Raw genomic sequence first — 22,751 nt, forward strand, 5'->3', positions numbered from 1 at the left:
TCAACTACGTAATGTAACTACAAAATCTGATAAGTTACAGTCTCGTATAAATATAACAGAATTACAGATATATTTATAGCCTGACCAGGAACATAAAAACCCTCGCCATGTTGCGGAAAACTAATGGTACTAATTTCTTTTAATGGCAACAGTAACTGAAAACTTCATTGACATGTCACCTTGCATGTCAGTCTATTGCTGTCAAAGTGTAAACAAACTTTATTTTAAATGTGCGCAATTGGTTTTATGAATTAAATTGCTAAAATATTTTTATAGTCGTGAAAGAAAAGTGGTTCACAATGTGTTAAAGTATTTGTCGAAGAGAAATACTAAGGGTTCGGACAATATTTTCATTGAATAATGTTTCCGACAAAGGTTGTCAAATTGACTGACATGTTTATCGTATAGTACAGTCCACTATGAAAATTAGCTGTGGTTTGTTTCAACTACCTATTTTAAAAATTTTGTCACTTTCTAAGTGTTGAATTTTATGGGATTGGGAAAGAAGTACCGAGTTTGAAGCGTTCATGAGCAGACATTGCAGTTGAATATTCAAGTTCTGAATTTGATTATTGATGAATAATAAAATAAATCTACTAGCTCGATTGATGGTTTCATTTAATTTATTTAAATCAGGTTACCTATAATAATATTTTTTCGTTAATTTATGAAAATATCAAATTAGCCCGTAATCCTGAATCCTGATACATAAAGTTAGCCTATTAATTTAACACAGGTACGACTGTACTCAGTGTTGCACTATCAAATGCAATTGAAGCGCCTCTATGCCAGGGTTTTTATGTTCCTGGTCAGGCTATAGAAGACCAATATTAAAGTGTCAACACATTCATACTCGTCGTAGAATATTTATTTTTGAATATCATGAATAAAATATATCTGATCATTTTTATTTCCGTTGAATCCACAAAATAACCCAATTTCTTTCACTAAATATTTCATTTCGTTTGATTTCCTTGCGAGGATATTGAGCCAAATTCAAATTTCCCCTCAGGACCGATAGGCACCACCGAATCCAGTTGGTATTTCACGAAATCTTGTTACGAGCATACCTTATGAAGCACGTAGTATAGTATCGCCTGACCGTGACACCTAGTTAGAGTTAATCCTAAGTTTGTCCAATTAGTTATACTTTAATTGGTGAAAATGCTACTTATGTAGTTGTGTTGCCGGTATCACGGCCAAGGCCGCCGGCTGCGAGGTGTTCTAGTTTTACGCAACTTTTTGCGATAAGTCTGTAACACAACTGACATAATTTATTGTTTTTTTTTCTTCGGCAGTCGGCGAAGGCTCGACACGGATTCGCCTTAAATGCTCACTGCAGATGTTACTAAGTTTGATCTTGGTACCCTCTGAGTATCTTCTCGTATAATATTGTCGTAAGATAAGATCGTTCGGAAATAAATATCTTGCGAAACAAGAGCTCATGGTTGAAAGAGGGATTATCCTAATACAACGTTTTTCTTGTGTGACCTACATCAGCAAGATTTGTTACCATTTGCTCCATTTCATTTCGGGAAATGCAAATCTTTAGTAAAGCCAAAATCTTGATACATAAATCCTGCTTCTGATATTGATTTATTGTGGGATTACATTGTGCATTTTTATCGGACATATTTTTTAAAGTTTCTTAGTCGATTCATCAACCTGATACAGTATTAACCATTGGAATCTGACAGCCATACCGGTATTAAGTATATGAGTTCGATCTTGTTTAGTTTCTCGAGACGCATTCGAGCAAAAAAGTGCGTATGGTTGAGATAGGCCGACCGAATCGCAATCTCGCGAAATAATCGATACGATTCCCGCGTGCTCCTACTGCGCGCGCACGCGTCTCTACAACTTAGTCAATGGTCGGCGCGGAGAAAACATGGAGGCTCAGGGGGAGATTGCAAGGTCGTCAGCAAGGCCGCCCTTTCCACCATCGATGCGTCTCCCTCTACCCCCAACTTCGGCATAAAGCCCTCTCGCTCCAACAAATTCACTTTCGAAATTACGCGTAGATGCAGCGACCAAATAAAACACACCCTCCCGGATTATGTCTCGCCTGCGATGAATCGTCGCTTTTCAGCGTTTGAATGTTACGTCACAGCGTAAAGCCAACACCAAACAATTTAATACGATTTTTTCGAATCATCCAAATAGTTACACTTAAGCAATTATTTGTTTCGAATGAATACCTCTGATAATTAATTTTGACTTCGTGTTTGGCTTATTTTGGATCTACAATAAGTGTGATAGTTGGAACTTGGAACAGTTTTCAGTGATAAGGTCGTTGACATAATTGACATATTGAAACGAAATCTAACTAATTGTGAATTGACCTCTTAACATTCGATATGGTATGCAAATGATGTACTTTTCCATGTATCTATTTTTACCACTGATTACGAGGTTAATGAAAACTTGAACCCATGTTTCTCGTCAACAACATTTTCATTATCTCTCCGTACTCTGTTATCAATTAATATCTCTATTGCTTTAAGACCATTGACGCAAATGTTCCCTTGGGCAATCTGCGGGTCATCTGATTCGATATCCATTAATTAATCCCTGTTTAGAATATATTGTAGTAACTACCGCTTAGTAGATAATTGTTTTTTATCATCTCGCTATCTGGATCACTTGAGTTTCGTCAAATGAGTGTCAGCCGTAGTAGAGTACACACGTTTCGTCATCCTACGCAACATATTACAGCCGCGCTAGTGGCGCTATATTGTGATCGTAAACAATTGCAACTATTATCAACGGCTTTGCATTTACTTCACGTGACGGTATGTTCATTATGCCTCTTGATTTATAATCATGATTTGCATTATATGTTGCGCAGTTTAAATTAGATTCATTTTAAGTATTTTTCATCACTTCATAAATAAGTATCAAAATCAAATCAATCAAAATTATCTTTATTTGTTTAGACTAATTAAATTAGTTCTTGCAAATCGTCAAATGCTCTTAAGGAGCCTATACATGTCTCATTCTTTTTTTGCCCTACCAGCGCTTCGAGACAAACATTTGGCAAGTGCTGAGAAGAAGCGCCGCAACAAACTCAGTCACCACTGTCTGCCGGTTTAAAAATATAAAAAAATATAAAAAAAAGTAGGAAGTTACATACATTCAGAAGCAAGTTACTTACCACGCGCTCCCGTTGATAGAAGGTGGCCTTTAAGACGCCCATCTAGCACGAGACCGCGTGGCAGTTTTGAATATATTTCTTTAGTGCCGTGCTAATTTCTAGGTTAATTGTTGCGTTTTGATACATATATTTTATGTCAGGTATATCTTTCCTTGACCAGTCCCCGAAGGCAGCGCCTGTTCACAGACATGACGTGTGAACCAGCCATCGCTTCACTCGACCATATTATAGGGAATGTAACGACCCGCCTCACACGCCACTACCCCAGAGACATTTTAGTGAGCATGACAAGTCTAAGATATCCTTCTGGCTAAGTGCCAGATATAAAACTATTTAGGAGACAAGGCAAGAAAACTCTAGAGAGAAAAGCAAGGCACCATAACAAAACCGTGTGGTAGTTTTAAATAAATTGTATATACCTTTATGCAAAAATCGTTAAAGAACATAATAATAACGTATAATAATAAAAAGGTTTTCATACAAGCATTTTTTAAACCAATTTCGAGCCTTGCCCCCAGGATTTAAAGTATCGATATCTTATCGACTCCATTTTATCTTTCTTCTCTCTAATTGCTTTTTTCAAAGTGTGCGTCACGTCACGCGGCCATTGATTGGCCATAAGGCACGCCTTCTGGCCAATCACAGCACTTTTAAGCCGGTTGCACATGTTGTCGTAGACACTCAGTCGCTTTGTTTTTACACAGTTGAATGTGTGTGTGGGAGCTGTGGTGGGGGAAATGTGGGGACACTGGTTCTCGTTGTAATTACGCGCGACTTCATATCTATTCTCTTTCTATGATCTGAGGTGTACGAGTACCTACCTAAATGTAAATGTCTGTCTGTGCAGGTATTCAAAATATTGGTCGATATTTGACCAACATTGAATAAAATATTTTTGATCATCGAATACAATTTTAGACTTTACTTTCTCCGTTATTATATTTTGGTAAAATCGAGAGAAAAATAAGATTTTAGATTTTTGCGTTCCATTTCAACTAAAATAGATAAATACGGATTGAGCGACATTTTTATATGAGTTACATGTCAAGTACGAATACGAATACTGTGTGTCGAGGTAACGCCACTACAATGTAACATTATGACAATATGAGGGTAGTTTAAAATATTTAAGCCCACCCGAGGCTAGTTTCCTAAAAAAATATTTTTAGTCCGTCAATTTTAATATAAAAAAATATTGGACACGTATATTTTGAATTGTCAATCAAACAAATAATTACAAAGTTATAGTGCGTCGAAGTTCCGCGCGACGTCACAAAGTGCTGCACTTTTATGCTCTCAATGACGTCACGGGCCTTTTCTATAGAACTTTGGCACGCTTTATCTCTTTACATTTTCTTTAGTTTTAAAAAGTGAAAAATACGTGTCGAGTAGTTTTTGGTGGGCTAACTGACGGACTAATTAAAACTCTTGCTTTTTTACCCAGGTAACATCCCTATTCTGCCAGTCTGCTTGTGATCACGGCTGCATCATAGGCAGCCGAAAAATCAAGCCACATACAAAAACAGACTTCTTTTTCTATGTGGTTATTACTTTTGATTTGATTTTGAAATAAATCATATAAAAAAGCTATGAAAAACAGTAATATCAGAAAAGATGGAGATGTTTGAAGAAACTTTTGATGGATAATTTTTTGTATTATTTTCACATTTTCATCACTAAACTTTGAATTTTTGTCGAAATCCAATATCTAATTACTACAAGTGATATTTAGTTATTATCGTTGGAAAGAAGAGATAATTAGATGTTTTTAATGATCTTAAAAACAATCAACTAACACACATTTCATTTTTTTAATCAATTTCAAGTTNTAATATAATAGAAAGAGATGGCAACTAATGTATCTATACAATTAATTAGGTACATTGTGAGAGCCTGAGAGACTTAGAGACTTATCTTCTTGAATAACCAATTTCGTATCGTTGAGGTAGTTAAATATGTCGATGAAATTCAATTATTATCATTCTTAGTACTGCTATGTTCAATTATATTATTAACAGTAGCTAATCTTATCGCAAAATATTTATGTTTGAAACATATTTTTAATATTTCTATAACTCTTTTGTAATCATGTTCTGTTTGTTTACATTATGATATTAGTTAGATAATTATGAAATATTTGAGAGTCAAGACCGTTTGTCCAATGTTGAAATAAATTATTGTTGTATCCACCCACCCAAAGGGATTCAGGTTTCATCAGATTCAGAATCAGAGGTCAGACGTCGCAATTTTCGTAAAATAATAAATATTTATTTTAGACCCATTTGGGACTGGGTTTTATTCAAATTATTCTAAAGTATTAATATTAATTGTGAACGTTCATCGAGATTGGTAGATTACTATATCATCATCTTGTTTAAAATTGCCGATCCATTCCTAATTGAGATTTGCTTGTTTTGTAAAACACTTTATTTTTAATGACGCTGAGTAATGTAAAAACCATACAAATTTGTCATAGTGTTCAACTCACCAACTCGTCTACATGCCAACCTTGAGTATTGTTGACTGATTACCCGACGTCGTTGTATACTTTACAGCTCGCATTGGATGGTGATACGTTCGTCTTGCTTGTGTCTACCTCTAGCCTATTTGTTTTCTTATTTTCACACTTTTCGGCACTCCATTCGTGTGCAAAATCAATCAGCATAATGATTTTCAATTCTCTGTCGACTAATGACCGTGGGGTTTTACATTTGTTTATAACTGGGCACTTGTAACTGGCATTATGTATGTTAGTAAAAGGCAGACGAATGACCGTTGCCGTTCTGGCAGCGATGTGGTACCAATAAAAAGTTTCTGTTACAGCGGTATCGAGTGCAAAGATGAGGTGTTCGCTGCGCATCAATTGCAGCACGTGGACTTGAAACCAGTTGTGGTCGAGAGCCCACCAGAGATCACGCCTGTCGCGCCCCTAGCGGCCATTGAAATTACCGAGGAGCCCGTCGCCCCACAACCAGAGGAAGAACGCCCAATACCCGTCACAGAACTCATATTCGCACCGCGCAAGCAAGAAATGAATAAAGGATTTCTCATGTTCTCGCCAAATCAGGGTCTTACAAGTGAGTTGCGTTCGCGCTCCGCTTGCACAACCAGCTTGCTTGTACATCCTAAGCACCCTAGAACTGATAACAATAACAATATAACTCTTTCAGTGCTTAAAGACGAGCCGGAAGATCTGACTCATTTGGCACCCACCGCCGGTGACACGTGCATTCCCCTGGAGAATAGTCCATTCGATATGTTCGATGAATTCATGTTGAATGATAATTACTGCAGTTTACTGGGTGACGATTTGACTAATGGATCGCCAGTTGACTCTTTGACTCCAGAGTCGTTATTGTTAGCGTCCTCGCCGGAGGCTCATGTGGGTATCTCAATTATCTATTATTAAACATTTTGATTGTCTTGTTCCATTTGATGTTTGTACTCACGACAAAATTCAATTTCAGGAAACAGAATCATCATGTGAACCGTCTTTGTTAACGGAATTGTCACTGGACACATTCGACAGCGCGAGGTCAGAAAATGACGTTGAAGAAGGAAACTCCCCATTTATACCTATGAATGATGAGAGGCCCGTACTGGAGCCGGCGGTTATGTGGGGGGCGCTGCCAGATAGCGTGAGCCAAGCGCGGCCTCAGCGTTCAGAAGTACAGTCCGCGTCGCCGGCGCCTGCGCTTCAGCGCTTGCTAGCAGCCCCCACCACGGGCCCTCCCCCACAGGATCTCATTACTAATATTTACTCAGATCAAGGTACAACCATGACCAATAATATGCCATTTAATTTCCTTCAATCGATCATATTACTATACCCAGTTACAATTTTCAGGTCTAATACCTTGTAGTATGCCGTCATGGGACACAGGACTCAAAAGGGTGTTGAAACAAGAGGAGGAGCCGAGTGCAAAGCGCGCCAAGCGTAGCCCGTCGCCGCCGTCGCCCAGGCCCACGCCGACCAGCACGCAGTCCTCCAGCGTCCTCATGAACCTCCTGGTGAGCGGCTGCGACGTCGACGCCGGTTACATCTGCATGGTGCAGTGCAGGCCCAGGCAAAAAGCGAAAGCCTGAGGGCGCGCCCACCCAACAACTAAATAAACTGTGATAATGCACGTCCAGTGTTCAACCGCTTTTAGTTATCCCGTGCTTCAGACTTTCTGGACGATTTTAATTATGGTAACAGTGCCGTCAAAACTTGTGATATTAAACGGGCTCGTAAGCCGGCTTGGAATCCCTAAAGACAATAAAATGGAAGACGTATAAAGGGAATAAAATACCGCGAAAGCAATAACCGTATGACGGCCAGTCGGGAGGACTTGGAGGCTGGATAGCATTCTGAATCCAGTCTTGAAATCTCGTGCTTTTGCCCAAGGGCGTAGTTTTAGATAATTTATAGTACATTCGTGACAATGGTGTAAAATGGATTACATACTTTAGACTTTCATTCTAGTGCTAAAGTAAACGTGAGCATATCGTGTTGGTTATGTGATCATTCGTTCCTAGGTTAGTTACCAGTGCCCTCGTGGTATACCTCGCCGCGCACTCAGTCTTATGTTCGATGCTCGAACCGAGTCAATAAGTTCGTACACTTTTTGTTGTGTACTTTACTCTCATAGTTTGCTATTTATTCGTTAGTTTTATACCTGGGTTCTTATTCAACGAATTGTTACGCAACCTTCATTCGCTGTTTACCCCTACCAACTAGGGTAGAATAGTACCTTCGGAGTCTGTCTGACCCTGGCAATACGGTATCCTATTTTAACCGACCGATACAAAAAGGGATAGACATTGAAATATAGGTTAGGGTAATTCAATTCGTTGATACAGAAACGGGACATACCTAAGTCACGCTTAGTTTAATTTGTTATTTTTTACATCGAGGTATTTAGATTACTATGATAGTCAATCGATATAGTATATTATAGTATTTGTGACGGTCGTTATGTACATATATTCAGAGTTTAACTAGAATGTGTAGTATTCGAGTTAGGTCGAACACGGATTTGTTTGTTGGTCGATGCGTAAACGTTCCCACTGCCAAACGATGTAAAGTACAACTAGAGAAAACATATTGTATGTGGTTTTGTTCGTAAACATTTTGATACATTTAAATATATAGAACAACAGCGAACAATTTATATTTCTACCAATTTATTTTTTATTACTGTTACATGTCATTCAAGAACACGATATAAAAATCTAGTTAAGAGATGCATTTGGTAGGCATAATGCTTTGCTACGATCAGCATTACCGCTCGGCTACGAACTTGTTTATCGATTAAATCGATAATTGCTCGATTATTTGTTAATCGATTCATTTGGCAATACAAACTGAAAGTCGTGACCGAGCTCTATTGTGAATTGAAATTTTAAAAGACGTTCTAAACTTATTATGGACTTATCGTCGTTTGATATTTATTATAAAGTTTATATTGTAATTGAATGATGTGTAAAGAGATATTTTCTTGAAGAAAATAAATATTGATATTGACGGAAATAACTAAATAAAATAAAAATATAGTGCTGGTAAAAAGGAGCATGTTGATTTCTTTACCTATATCCCTATCCCAACGTCCTGTCGGCTTTGATCTTGACCTAGAAATACAATTAAATGATATTGCACTTCTAATTAGTACTTGACGTCATACATTTACATACATAAGAGACTTGCGCTCTTATCTTAATTAGAAGATGTAAATAGAAGCTAATATTCGTCATCAGCTACAGGCTGTAGTTTAGTTTGAGCGTACCCCGATTATACTGCATTTAAAAAACTCATTTATTTTTGCAAATATGCTTTTAAAAAGCACTTTTACACGTCCCAGTATTAACCCTACCACTGCTTCGGGACAATAAATGGGCCAGTGCTGAGAAGAAGCAGCGCAAGAAACTCAGTCATTATTGTCAGCTCCGTCAGTTGCGTGTTCAAACCCCACTAGGGACACATGTTTATGTTATGAGCACGTGTATTTAATACACAGTATAATTATGACGATCGATAATTTTACTTCTGTCCTATACGAACATAATTATTATTATTAACTAATTCAATGAAATCACCAGATAAGTAAGACAGACGACTGGCACATCAAACTGAACACTGCACCACTATCAGTCTCTCATTAATTATTCTATTTCTAGAAACTTACGGCAACCAATACATAAACCTGTCTACCGACTGTGACAACACCGGTAAAAGAATCAATTAACGTAACTATTTCAAGCAATCAAAGAAAAATGTAAGGCTTTCACGTCCGTATTACAGAAGGAAGTCAAAACTTATTCAATTTCAAACAGATAAATTAAGGATCTTGATTGGAGGAAACTCTCTATTTACACCAAATCATTGGACAAAATCTATGACTGCGATCGAATTGGGAAACGAAAGCAAACTCGATTCAATTTGATTGATAAAAATCCCTGTTTACTTACACCAAATCATTGCACTGAATCTATGACTTGAGATTGAATTATGAAACGAAGCTTAAAACTCGATTCAGTTTCAAGCTTAAGTATGTAGATTGAGACATTTTACTAGATTACACCAATCACAGGACAGAATTTATGATTGAGACTGGATCTAGGTTGAGTATCGTTTTGTAATACGGACCTAAATATTAATGTTTCACTTAATAATAGGATTAGATAATAATCCAAGATTTGTAGAAAAAAATACTTAGACAAAATCTCTGGCAGCAGCTTAGAAAATTAATCGGCTTTTCCGAAACTCGTAGCTGAAGATAAAAATGTTACTTTCTTCGGGACAATACGTAAAAGAAAAGGCTTTGTCTGGAAAGGGTAGGTCGAATCGAATCCTTTCCCAGTCTCCAGGGTTCCAGATAATTCCCAATTCTCTGAGTAACACGAAATAATATCCAATCTTATGGCTATACAAGGAAAAACTCCTACAAAAAAATCATTCTTCAATATTTACGAATACTTCGCAGCCAATAGCCATCTTAACACGCGTCGTGTAGGTAGGTATTTCTAATTTATGAATAGCAAAGTTATTAATTTTATACATGTTTAGACATTGTTACATACTTTGTTACTTCCTGACAAAAAATATTCACTTAGATGAAAAGAGATAAACAGCACCTTAGTTTGGACGTTTTCCAAATAAAATTATTCTTGTTAAGGTTGAAGATTCACGCCCGTATTCACAAACATTACTATGAGGTCTCACATTGCGTGTGGACGCACAGGGTGACACACGAACCAATCACAGAACTCTATTCAACGCTGTGCGTTTGATCTGCTGCTTTATTTAAGCAAGCATCGTTTGTGAATAGGTACGCGTGTTAGATGAAAAGAGACAAAACAGTACCTTAGTTTAGAGTTAGACATTTTTTGAAATAAAATTATTCCTTGTAAGGTTGAAGATCCAATATCAGATCATCTTCAAGAACTTTCCAATCTGCTTACTGGTGACACCTCAAGCGCTTTACGAAACGGTCTTGACGTAAGTGGGCTTGTAAGGCAATCTTAAATGCTGAGGGCCCCTAAAATAACCCTGAAGCATCCCTAAGGCGTTATGGTCTGGACTAGTGTTACCAGGCGTCCAGATTTAGCCGGACATAGGCTTTTTGAATGCGTGTCCGGGCTTTTTTAGGCTTTTTAGATTTTGCATAGCTTGATTTTCCACACATTTATTGTAGTACCTATTAATAATGATATACGAAATCCTCAATGTAGGGTGTCCGACTTGTTTAGTTTGGACAATAACTCGCAATTTCCGAGGATACCGTCAAGTTTTAGTGAGTAGGCCCTGCCCATCTGGCAGGGAGACCACTCAACTGTCACACAACCCACTGGTTGCCCCGGGCCAGTGGGTATGCAATATTATGCATTTCCTTACAAAAAAAAAAACGATGTCCGGCCTTTATACCAATGTCCGGTCAAACTGGGCTGTCCGGCTATGCTTTAGCGACCTGGCAACCCTACTCGGGCCGGGTAGCTCTCCCGTAAAAGGAACGTTGACTCTCTCCCGCTGGTTTTATTTCGATCTACCCTGATTTCAGTAACTTTGTACCACGCGACATTTACCCTAAAGCGTTCGTTTCTTATGTTACTGCTGTTTTAAAAGCGTGTGTGCTTGCGAAATGTCTAGACAATGAAGCAGTTTAGGCAATGTAGAAAATGCTTAGGAAAAGATTACGTATTCTTCCGAAGAAAGTATTTTTTTTAGTTTGTTCAGTCAAAAACTACTTTTTTTCTAAGCTGCTAAATAATAACAGAGAAAATATTTCGGTTTTCTATTTGTGTCAATCGATGTCATAAATAATTTACTTTAGGCTGAAATAACACTAACAGAATAAGAGAATCAATTAAATTGAAAGCAAAACTTTTGGTAGTTGGATAGTTTGTTTTACACTCATAACACAACTTCATCATTTAACTTTTGATTTCAAGCGTTCAAAATCGGGGCCCGCGCTAACTGGATTTACAACTTTACAACAAAATTAAGTGACCTTTAACACCAACTATTTCCTGTGCTATCAAAGGTCAGAATTAAGAGTCCCTACGCCCAATGGCTCCCCTAGGACGGCAAGGCGTCCCATAATGGCGGATGTGCCAATTACTTGCTGCGGGTTAATCTAAAACACCCACCTAGATAAGTGATTGAATGGAGGGCATTATAGCTCTAGTAATGGAATCAGAAAGGGCCATGATGTAAAGGTTGCTGTAAAATAAAAGAAACTTTATGGTGTGGTGGCGCAGATTTTGTTTTGGAAATCAGTGGTTTGTAATTGCGCCATCAAGTTCCCAAGTAAGCTAATTTCAGGGATCTACAAAAGATATAAACACAAGTAAAGACTTTATTCATTACATCCTCCAGGTGGACATTTCACATACAAAACATCAATAGAAACAGACAGGTTTAGTCACAGAATAAATACTTTCAGTATTCACCTACCGGGTACTTTGGCATATCAGTTCGACACCTACGCGTGCCACCAAAGAGTAGCTAACTTGAAATAGTGTTTTCTACCTAGCCTGGTTAAGATTCCAGTAGCACGTGCCGGGTAAAAGTAATGTATGGGACAAACATAGTGGATAAATCACAGAATAAAAAAGTAGGAGTCGCTGTAATAAATTACTAATGTAGCCTAAAAGTATTGTTTTCGTACCTTACGTTTTTGTAGCACCTTGACGTCATTGCGAACAAAATAATGCAAAAGACATTTTCATAGGCACAAAAAATACCTGCATATACAATGTAAAGCGTCAGTTGAGCAGTTTGGGTAATTACCTACTTATTCCAAGAACGTAATGATTGGAACAATGAATCTTGAAAGCTCATTGTGTTATTATATGCTCATTACCTTTAAACAGGCTGAAAAACAAAAATCTGCCTGAAACAGTAGAAATAAGATGTTTACAGCGAAAATCTGCAAAATTACGGCGACTTCAAGCTACAGCCGAAAACATTCGTTTATTTGGCAAAATAATACCTACTATTTCTACTGTGAAAGATTTTATCCAAAGTTCTTAAACTGTGGAGACGCTGACGCATTTACTCCGTCTAGCTAGTATGTTTAAACAACGTGAAATAATGTTATTATCTTTCAGACTCTTCCAAAGCCTACAATAACACCAATGCACATTCATACTGCTGATTTTTGTTGCAAAATCCCATCTATTACGTCTAGATAAGGTGTCACAGTGTTAACCTTGATGTGCCGTCTTCTGTACAGTTGCTATCACAGACTAAGTAAAATACATTTCAGTTGCAAAATCCTACCTACCTATTACACAGAATAAATATTGTATTACGTTTAAAATGCCAGTTTCTTCGTCAGTTAATTGGTTTTAGGCGAGTATTATTATAATGAGAGAAACATTTCAATTAATCTAGCCACGCCATCAGTTCATTAGTTTTGTAGGTTAAACAAAATTAGAACGATTGAAAACATCTCGTGTTTACTCCACTCCAGCGATTTTGGGTCTCACTCTCAACACAATAAACTGTTCTTGTTGACTTATTAAAGCACGTTAATAGAAATTAGAAACCCTTCTACATAAATCCGTCTAACTTTTATTAAACTGTTTCAATTCTTGATTAAGAGTTTATTACGCCGCTCGTAAGTGAAAGTCGGGCTGAGTACTTAACGTGAGTGATAAACGTACTTTGTAGGGTCTGGTCGCCTGTTTGCGTCCACCTATTCGACTATAAACGATGAATCACTTTTTAAAAACAGTGGAATTATGGAACAATCCAACCAGGAATTCATAAAAAGCTTTTGGTTTGTTAGCGTGTCTCTCTTTATCATTATTTTTTATTGTCTTTTAATGAGGATCCTTCACGTTTAAGCGGGATAGTCCATTAAAAAAGAGGCATTCGTCGTTTGGACACGAATATTTTAAGGTGATGGACGTGAACAGGCGGCATGGCCCTACACGTGCCACTTCAACTCGCAGGGCAATAACAAGGCGCGCCCTGAAAATATTCGCGAATAAAGCAACCATTTTGGATCGTAAACCTGAAAGCAGACACAGAATTGAACATAATATATTTCATGACACTACTTTTGTAACAAAGGACTTTATGGTTTACCTACATTGAGAAAGATTAATATTTTGCGAAACCATCTCTGCGTGAGAGATCTATGGTCTGGCCTGAATATCTCTTAACTCAGCAGTTTATAAACCCTGTTAAAATAAATCAGGTTTCTTTCCAAAACGACTCATTAATTACTGACGGCTTCTGTCACGATTACCCTAGTTAAGAAACATTATCTTCAGAAATCTTACAAGAAGACTCGATTTAATCAATGTAATTCGTATTTTCTTACAAAATAAAGATTATTTAGATCAGTGTTTTTCAACCTGTGGGTGGACCCCCTGGATCGCAGTAAAGAAACAGTAAAGTTTTAAGGATAGATTTATCCAACTATGCAAATGCATACCTAAATGTTGTATGGATTGAAAATTTCAGTCCCTACAACATCTTTCTAACCTTAAAAAATGCATAAAAAAAGTGAACGGTGGGGGGTCGCAAAATATTTTTTTCATACTTTTTTCATGGAAAAGGTTGAAAAACACTGATTTAGATAAACAGATCCGCTGATTCGCAATCGAGTGTATTAACTCATCATCCCATTTACATTCCAATTAAGTAATTGGAAAGGTATTTCTTTTTTTTCATCGGTAAGGGGCTGAAGTTAACGATCAAATAAATTACCAAAGACACGGCTAAGGTAGACGTATTGTGCTTTAATATTCGTCGCTTCTGGCTATATTTCGAATAAATTACGATATTGTAAAAGGTATTTGTAGTTAAAACAATAAGGCTGGGTTGCACCATTTTATTTTAACTTTGACAAACGTCATAAATCTCTCAAACTCCATACAAAAAACACCGGTTATCGTTATAGTTGCGGTAGAAAGTTAGGTGGTGTAACTCGGCCTAAGAAAATACTTATTTAAGCACACATTGGTAGAAGTAGGCGTTGCGTTCGCTCGTAGTAATTTTAACGGTGTGCCTTAGTTAGGGAAATTCTAGTAGTAAGTGACGTTTAACGATTGATTAGCTTTGGTTTAAAGCACGCTTCTCAGTTTTGTCATGCAACTTTTTCTTTATTTTTTCATTGACTATCAAATTTTTTTGTCTTTCGGCTCGTATTTGCAAGACCAACCCATTTAATATTATATCTGGTGGTTTTAGCTAAAGATTTTTGTCTAAAAGACTTTCTCGTATAAATATTGCATAGTAGAGAATGTTGAGTGTAAAATGAACTGGTCTATTTATTTAAATACATTCTCGTTATTTATTATCTGCGTATTCACAATAAATCTAGGTACCCAATGTTACCTTAGTAGGTTGTGAATTCTACCTTCATGAATAAATTGATAATACAGGCACTAGACAACATTTCCCTGGGGCATCGAGAATAGAAATATATTTCTAAATAAATCAAACGCGTTTGAAGTATCTGATTTGCCAGAAGCATGCAATGATTTCTGAACTAAGCTGACTTAAAATATTTGCTACAGCAATGACAGCAACACATTTAAGTTTTGTCCTACTAGCATACCTAAATAACATATTAAAATCGTTACATAGTATCTATTTTTAAACGACAAATGTACGTATGTATGTACTCTAATCTCAGTTTACCACGGTAAGATAGTATCTCATCGTTCAAATTTACTAGCCCGGTTAACCTTGGAACCAGTTACAAGTAAATTATCAGGTTGAAGTTTAGAATCCCTCATTGGCCATGTTTCTTTAATGAGCGTGTAACACACCCCTATATCCGTTGTCAAGACAACATAGTATAAACTCAACGTTTCGGCCGTTTTGCCAGATAAATTAGTTTGATAGTAGAGAACCGTATTATTTCCGATACTACGCGCCTATTGAGGGCTCCTAAAGCCGTTATTTTTACATTAACTTAACACTAAAGTATCTACCTACCTATAGAATCTCAGTTAAATATTACTCGTACTATTTAAAGGTAATTTAGTATTGATTCGACCGGTGAAACCACGGTGCCCGCAATGCACCATAATTTATCCATCGACCATGTTAAAATATTTTCATGGCAGTCAAATGCCGCAAGGAATAACCGTATGGCCTTCAAAGTTCGACTGAAGAAGCTTCTAGGAAAGCTCTTTATCATAGGTCACATCTGCGTCCTTCGGATGAAAAAGCCAAGAAATTAGGATGCTAAACCTGCTTCTCAATAAAGGAGACAAACTATAACCTAGGATTAGGTACTTACTTCAATAGATATCCGAAAAAAAAACAGACTTTCCCAGCCAGGGCTGTCCAGTCCAGAAACCCTATCTTTATAATGAATAGTCAGTTAAGTTTTCTACTGTCTCTTTCATGTCTTAGTAAAATGAAAGGACCAAGACTACTAATTTAAAATTTGCAAACTAAGTTTAGTAATTCATCTTGTTTTCATGATATTTTTGCGGCAAACGTCTAAAAGGTTTGCCCCAAAAATTTAAGGCGCACAGTCTTTGTGTTTTATTACGTTATCCTTCCTTCCTCATTCGCTTGATTAAAAATTCCAACGGACTAAGTATCTTAGTAACTTGGAATCGATTTCAATTACTTAACAAATAATACCATAGAATTAGTGAACAGTCTAAAATCGATCTCAGCGTCCCACTTATAGTAAGCTGAAGGAAGGAAATAATCCTACATACTTCCACGGATGTCGTAATAAATTGCTCTGCAGGAATTTATGTTCTAAGACGCTGACTGAAACTTTGATATTGGCGTTCATGTAACACATTTTTGGACACGCAACTAAATAATTCAAGCGAATACTTCATTCCCTATGCTGAGTATAGGCCATTTGTTGCTGAAACAACAATATTGATTGATGAAGGACTGAGGGGTATTTTCGAAGAAACAACCTACGTTCTTGATCGAGAACTCGATCGCGAAGTTTTCCGATTCTACCAATGTCTGATTGTTTATGGTCACGATTCCCATTCTAGTCCCAACCACAGACAAACATGTGTACATTGTCGAGAAAAGTAATGAAAGAAGTATTTTATGGCATGCCCATAAAGGGAGAGAGATCTTAGAGAAAATGCCTTTCCCAAGTTCAGATTATAATTCTTATCGATTTCTCTATATTAATTAAAGTTTTCTTTGCGTAAAAAAGATTACTATTACTTACTAAAAAGTCCAGATTTTACTTAAAGTTCATATTTTATACTACCTAGCGAAGATAGCGTTTCACCTCAGCGTTTACGAAAGAAGTGTTTTAGAGTTATTTTTTCTTGTCGTGTCGAATTCGTTGCCCGCGCTCTACAATAGTTTATTTATTGGTCCATCAACGAATAATAAACGCGATTGTAACCGAATACTAATAAATGTGTTTACGTCGGCGACTGTACGTTCATTTAAAGCTAATAAAATGGAGTAACCACAAGACTCAATAATAACTATGTGGGACGACTGAAACAAAGTAGGTAATTGTAATAGAGACATTTAGATTCATCATCATCATCATTATTTCAGCCATAGGACGTCCACTGCTGAACATAGGCCTCCCCCAATGCTTTCCACGTTGATCGATTGGTAGCGGCCTGCGTCCGGCGCTTTCCTGCTACCTTTACGATGTCGTCGGTCCACCTTGTAGTGTGACGTCCCACGCTCCTCATATTAGATTAATAGAGTATAATAGAGGCGGTTGTCCATTAGAAAATTTAGAAGTCAGAGTCTTCGATGTATCAATTGATTCTTTTTAGGCGCCTATAGAGGCTCGTAAAAGACTAGCAACAGGGTGTCTTGATAAAGTTATTCGTGATAATTCGACTTCGTGATTACTTCACTACTAAAAGTATGGTTCAAAGTAATATACCTAATACTTAGTTAAAAAAATGCTGTTTTGAAACCAACTAATCAACGTTTAATCTCATAAGTAAACGGTTACATTTTAATTGACTGCCAGGGCTGTTAATAATATTAATCTGCATAATATTACTCAACAAATTAATTACATTTGAAAATTATAAATAACTTGAAAAAATCGAACTGCCTAAGGCGGGAATTGAACCCACGACAATTAATTACAGTTGAAACTGTGTTCATCTTGTCATTAGATTACTCGCCTCTAAACATTCTCTCGTCGGTTATGTATGTAAATGTGCGATGAATATTCAGAGCCTCCACGTATTCTAAGTCAAGGTCAAAGCTAAATTATAACCCATCTTTATAATAATGTATGTATTCTCACGTGCTTGCCTTTTTGCAACATGCTCCTTTTTACAACTTTTTATTTTTTGTCCGTTTTTTGTCGGTTTTATACGTCATATGTTTTGCTATGTAACATTGTCTGCAAGCGTACTAATATACGTCTTTTGTGCTTTTCAGCCGCTGGAAGCAGCAATACAGCAGCAGAGGGCGCAGCAAAACAAGTTCATCCCGAACTACCAGCTACTCATGGTCCCGCAAAACGTTCCCCAGCACACCATCAACAAAAATAACATACCCATACCAGTCATTAACATCCAGAACTTACAGAACAAACAGATGCTACGCCCTAACACGCCCACGGCCAATATAATGCGCACAAACTTAAACACTAACCATATGAGTCCTCTAAGCGTCAACACAAATAATCCTATGTACTCCCTCCCTCCTAGCCCTAACACCTCTAACTACAGCCCGATCATGAGCCCAGCTCAAAGAGACAGGTTAATTAGCCCGTATTCAACCCCTCAATCCATGTCTCCAGTAGGCAAGTTCAACCAAATGTATAGTCCGGGAAGCGCGATCGTCTCCCCAGCAGGAATAATGCACGCTGGAGACCCGTACTTGACCAACAAAATGCAGCCGAGCCCCAATTTCCCGTTCCAACCTGGAGACCTTCTTCTGGACTCCAGCATGCCAATACCGTCTTCAGACTTCTGGGAGGACACAGAGATGCTGCAGGGCACAAACGAACTCCTCACGGCATTCGATGACGTCAAATTAGGGTAGTGTCTTTGAATGCGGAGTGATTTCTAACGTCCGGATCCGTTGTGTTGAAGAATTATGTTACCACAAGCATTTATAGTAAGTCCGCCTCGATTATTGAAATGCTACGGTCTACAAGATTTATTTGAATACATGTTTCCAATGGGAATCACTCGCGAATGAATGGGTCGCGAAGGGTACGTCTGAATGTGCTACGGGATTCCATAGTCCTTGTCAAAGCGATGTATTATGTTCAATGAAAGAACGTCTTTGGACCAGAATTAGAACTGAGTATACACCGTTTTCTAATACGGGGCTTTTGTAGAATACTTTTTGTAATCTCATTGATACTATTTCTTGTATTCATAGTATTCTATGTAGTGTATACTCTAGAATCTAGATGATATTCAAACGAATTAGGAATATTGCAGGTATTTTTTATCATGCATTTTGTATTTAGCACGTCCAAAATTTCTCAAATTACATCTGTCATGAAATTATCGTATATCGCCCGTCTATGTTTGATTTAATTTAATAAATAAATAAAATAATATTTTATGGACTGGAATCCTGGTTGATGGATGAAGTAACGATGTGACTTAGAAAAATAATACTGTATGGTAAGAACGAATAGTTTATATGTTTTATTGTTATAGATATATTACACAATGTATGAGTGGATGTAATAAGGTTTATATTATAGTTATAGTTAAGAGTAAGAGATATAATTATTGTAATAAAATTGTAACATTACACCAATTCAAGACAGTCTCAAAAGAAAAAAATATGTGGTTTTGATGTCAATATTACACTATACTTACTATAATGTAATATTGAAATCATTTTGCCCACGGCATATATTTTTTTACTGACCGTTCATCGGTCTGCAGTGTTAGCAAACACAAATAATTAAAAGAAAATTGGCATATGAAATATACAGACTTTTACATTTTTTCACAAATTTTTCATTAAAATGGCACTTTAGTGTTAAGTCAATTTGAAGGGAGGTTTAAGTAAACGAGGCCTAGTTAAGTTGTTATTTAATTTACGATCAAAATATTATACTCATTTAGAAGTTAAGTTTACGTAAAAGCATATAATTTCCCCATTATGATAATATAGTGAAAATAAATCGATGAAATAAGAAAATATAACACTATTGTTTCCAAATTTCACTGCCATTAGTGTCACAAGTCACATTTACTATTATTTTTTAAATATTGAACTGATATATTTATTTTATTGCCCACAAATTCATAAAAAATATGGCAGCCCTATACCGGCGTTTTGACACAATAAGGATAAAAATAAACAAAAGCATTGTTTTTAAAATAAAATGTGATTAGACTTTTTTGTTTTTATTAAAGGGCCTTAATTGCATGTGGCATACATTTTGTCTAATCAAATCAAAGGAGCATTTATATTATCACATTGGAAATGTAAAAACATTTATTTACGAAGTTAAAATCGTATAAGTAAAGTTCTAGAACATAAATTATAGTGAATGTTCACCTGTCATTCATTATTTCACGATTGAATTATTTACATGTCGTTAACTACATTGTGTTAACAAACATATGTGGGTGTGTTTTATCACAGATATAAATAATAAATATAAATACCCCCAATGTTAATCACACACTCGAATAATAAACATATTGTGATTGTTTTCTTCCGTATTTGAACACTATTTATCATCATATAAATATTAATTGTATTACTTAAGTAGGTAATATACAACAGATGAGTTTTTGACTTCTGTACCGTACAGTTTAAGTACAATCTGGTTATGAAAACATTAGGGCCCGTATTGCGAAACGATACTCAAAATTCGACTCAATCTCAAGTGTAGATTCATGCCTTTGATTGGTTGAGTAGTTTCACAGAGAATACAATTTTAGAGTGACGTTTCAGAATATGGGCGTATTACATCTTTTAATGCAATTGATTTCCCTTAAATCTCGTTAGTTTTAATGTAATATACATTACATTGTAAGCGTAACTAATTTAATTTTAAGTTGGGGTCGTTATTGTTAATAAACAATACTTGTGTTGGATATATTGACAATCAAATCTGTACTGGGTTGGTTACTTTTCGGTAAGTTTGTATGAGCAAAGAATTAATAAAAAATAGTTAATATTATGAATAAATATAGAGTCAGGGTAGTAGCAAACATGTTTAAAAAATTCAGCAAATGTAGTTTTACTTTATTGTTTACGACTATCCTGATTTATTTGTTTTTAAGTGGGTAGGTAAACGGCAATATGCAATATTTTAATCTTTTGAGGTGCCAAAAGTCTTATACAAGTTACAACTAATGTAAAACTCGATAAAACTGCAAAAGTCTGTAAAATAAAGCCTTGTACTCATTAGGGACAAGCGTTAAGTGACTCGTTACTGTTTTTTGTGTGACCCAATCTTACAACCTTAAGTGAGCATGATCATCTAATATTCGGAGTCACGCGATCCCTCAGTCGATGTAGATAAATAAATTGTCTATGACATCATAAGAAAACGTTCAACTATAAAATTTCTTAGGTCCACATGCATAACTTTAGTTGAACTTAGATTGTAATTGTATTAATCCTGTTTTTAAATTCTTTAAGAACGAATCAAGTTGGTTATGTGTATGGTAGCTGCAGTAGCGGGGTTGGATCCCGCTTGGGTTGACAAATAATAAAATGATGAGCACGGTTAATTTTACCTGGTATCAATTAATTTGTTCTATAATTTTCTTTAATTTGTTATCTAGGCGCTTTGACACAAGCTCTATAAACACGAAAATGTTATGCAAATGGGCCTAAGAGTAATGCCAAATTAAATTCTCCAAATAAAGCCGTTTGCTGCTTTACCTCATATTGTAAGTTTAAACATACTGCCAATTTTCATTATTTTATAGCACTTATGAACAGTTAATTTTGTAATCATGTCAATTGAAGTCTTGAAGGCTTGTGCCATAGAAATAGAAAATGTTGTTTTGTGGGGAAGTTTATTGTTTTCTTTCGATATCGTAAAATATATTTTGGGAGTCATTAAACATTGAAATAAAATTGTATTATCTGATCAAAATGAATTCTATGATTACCTAAATGTAAATACTGAATCAGATTGTTTTATATTTAGATATTAAATTTTCTGTCATTATCTATTGTTTGTTTTATTCTATCTACCCTAAGCTAATTACCTAGCTAGGTAGTTATACATCAATCCAAAAAGAGTAATAAATGATTACATGAGGTTTCTGGTAGATGTGAACACTTAAAAAAATATACACTGGTCATTACAAAAATCGACCCACCCGCGACAAGCACTTTCAAACGTATGCATCCCCACTTCCCACCAATATTGGCACCATTTAAAAGCCTAGTTCTAAACTTTATTTCATTAAAGGAAAGGTTTTTACCCCAAAAATGTGTCTGTAGAAGAATCCAGAGTCACTTCTTCAAAAAATAGATAGTTACGCTTGAGCCAACTTTTATTGCTATAAAACTGTTAAGTTGGGATTAATCGCTATCCATCTGATAAAGAGGACACGTGAGATCATTATTTGGTTTTATAATTATAAAAATTGGTCTAATTGAGCCCAAAGTGAGGTCTTTTTGCAAGTCACATTTATTGTATATGTTAATCGTTTATTAAGAAATTAAATGTCTTTTTCTTTAAGGATATTTATTGGGCTTTCAAATAACACCAATATATTGTTGGGGCACCATGATTGTGTCAGTAGAAACGAGTTTTCCTGTAAAACGTAACGGTGCAGTGGGCCGATTTTTGTGATGACCAGTGTACTTTTAATGTTGTAAAGGAAATAAGGAAAATAAAAAGTTTTCAAAGTTTTTACACCTATCTGCACCTATACCTATCCTAACCACAGATAATATAATACTTCCTAACAAAGCAAGCAAATTGGAGAAAAGATTGGTATAATTATTTTACTCTTTGGAGAAAAGTCTGAGCAAAGTCATTATACCGACATCTGTTAGAAGTTACTAGAACTATTATATATACCCATCACGCACACATATATACCCACACACACACACACAGTGTCACATAGCCTTACCTTACTTTTGAAAAATACCTTATTATGAAATAAGTAGCTGTTTGTTTATAAAACTAGTGAATGTAACCAAAACTACTGAGTGTAACCAAAA

The 22,751-nt window shown here is 36.1% G+C and overlaps 1 protein-coding gene across 4 annotated transcripts in view; it reads left to right on the top strand.

Moving 5' to 3' along the window:
• LOC114352715 (hypoxia-inducible factor 1-alpha) overlaps positions 1-21,552 on the top strand; it is a 112,340-nt gene extending 90,788 nt beyond the window's left edge. For all 4 annotated transcript variants that reach the window (XM_028304393.1, XM_028304390.1, XM_028304391.1 and 1 more), the window contains 5 exons: positions 5,978-6,231; positions 6,325-6,536; positions 6,622-6,925; positions 7,002-7,165; positions 18,012-21,552. In XM_028304393.1, the coding sequence (XP_028160194.1) occupies positions 5,978-6,231; positions 6,325-6,536; positions 6,622-6,925; positions 7,002-7,165; positions 18,012-18,620 (1,543 nt within the window). In that variant the 3' untranslated portion in view covers positions 18,621-21,552. The remainder of the gene's footprint in view (positions 1-5,977; positions 6,232-6,324; positions 6,537-6,621; positions 6,926-7,001; positions 7,166-18,011) is intronic.
• The last annotated feature ends 1,199 nt before the right edge of the window (positions 21,553-22,751 follow it).

Source organism: Ostrinia furnacalis, unplaced genomic scaffold (assembly GCF_004193835.3).
Source record: "Ostrinia furnacalis isolate ACB-3 unplaced genomic scaffold, ASM419383v2 OfSCF1431, whole genome shotgun sequence".
NCBI lineage: Eukaryota > Metazoa > Arthropoda > Insecta > Lepidoptera > Crambidae > Ostrinia > Ostrinia furnacalis.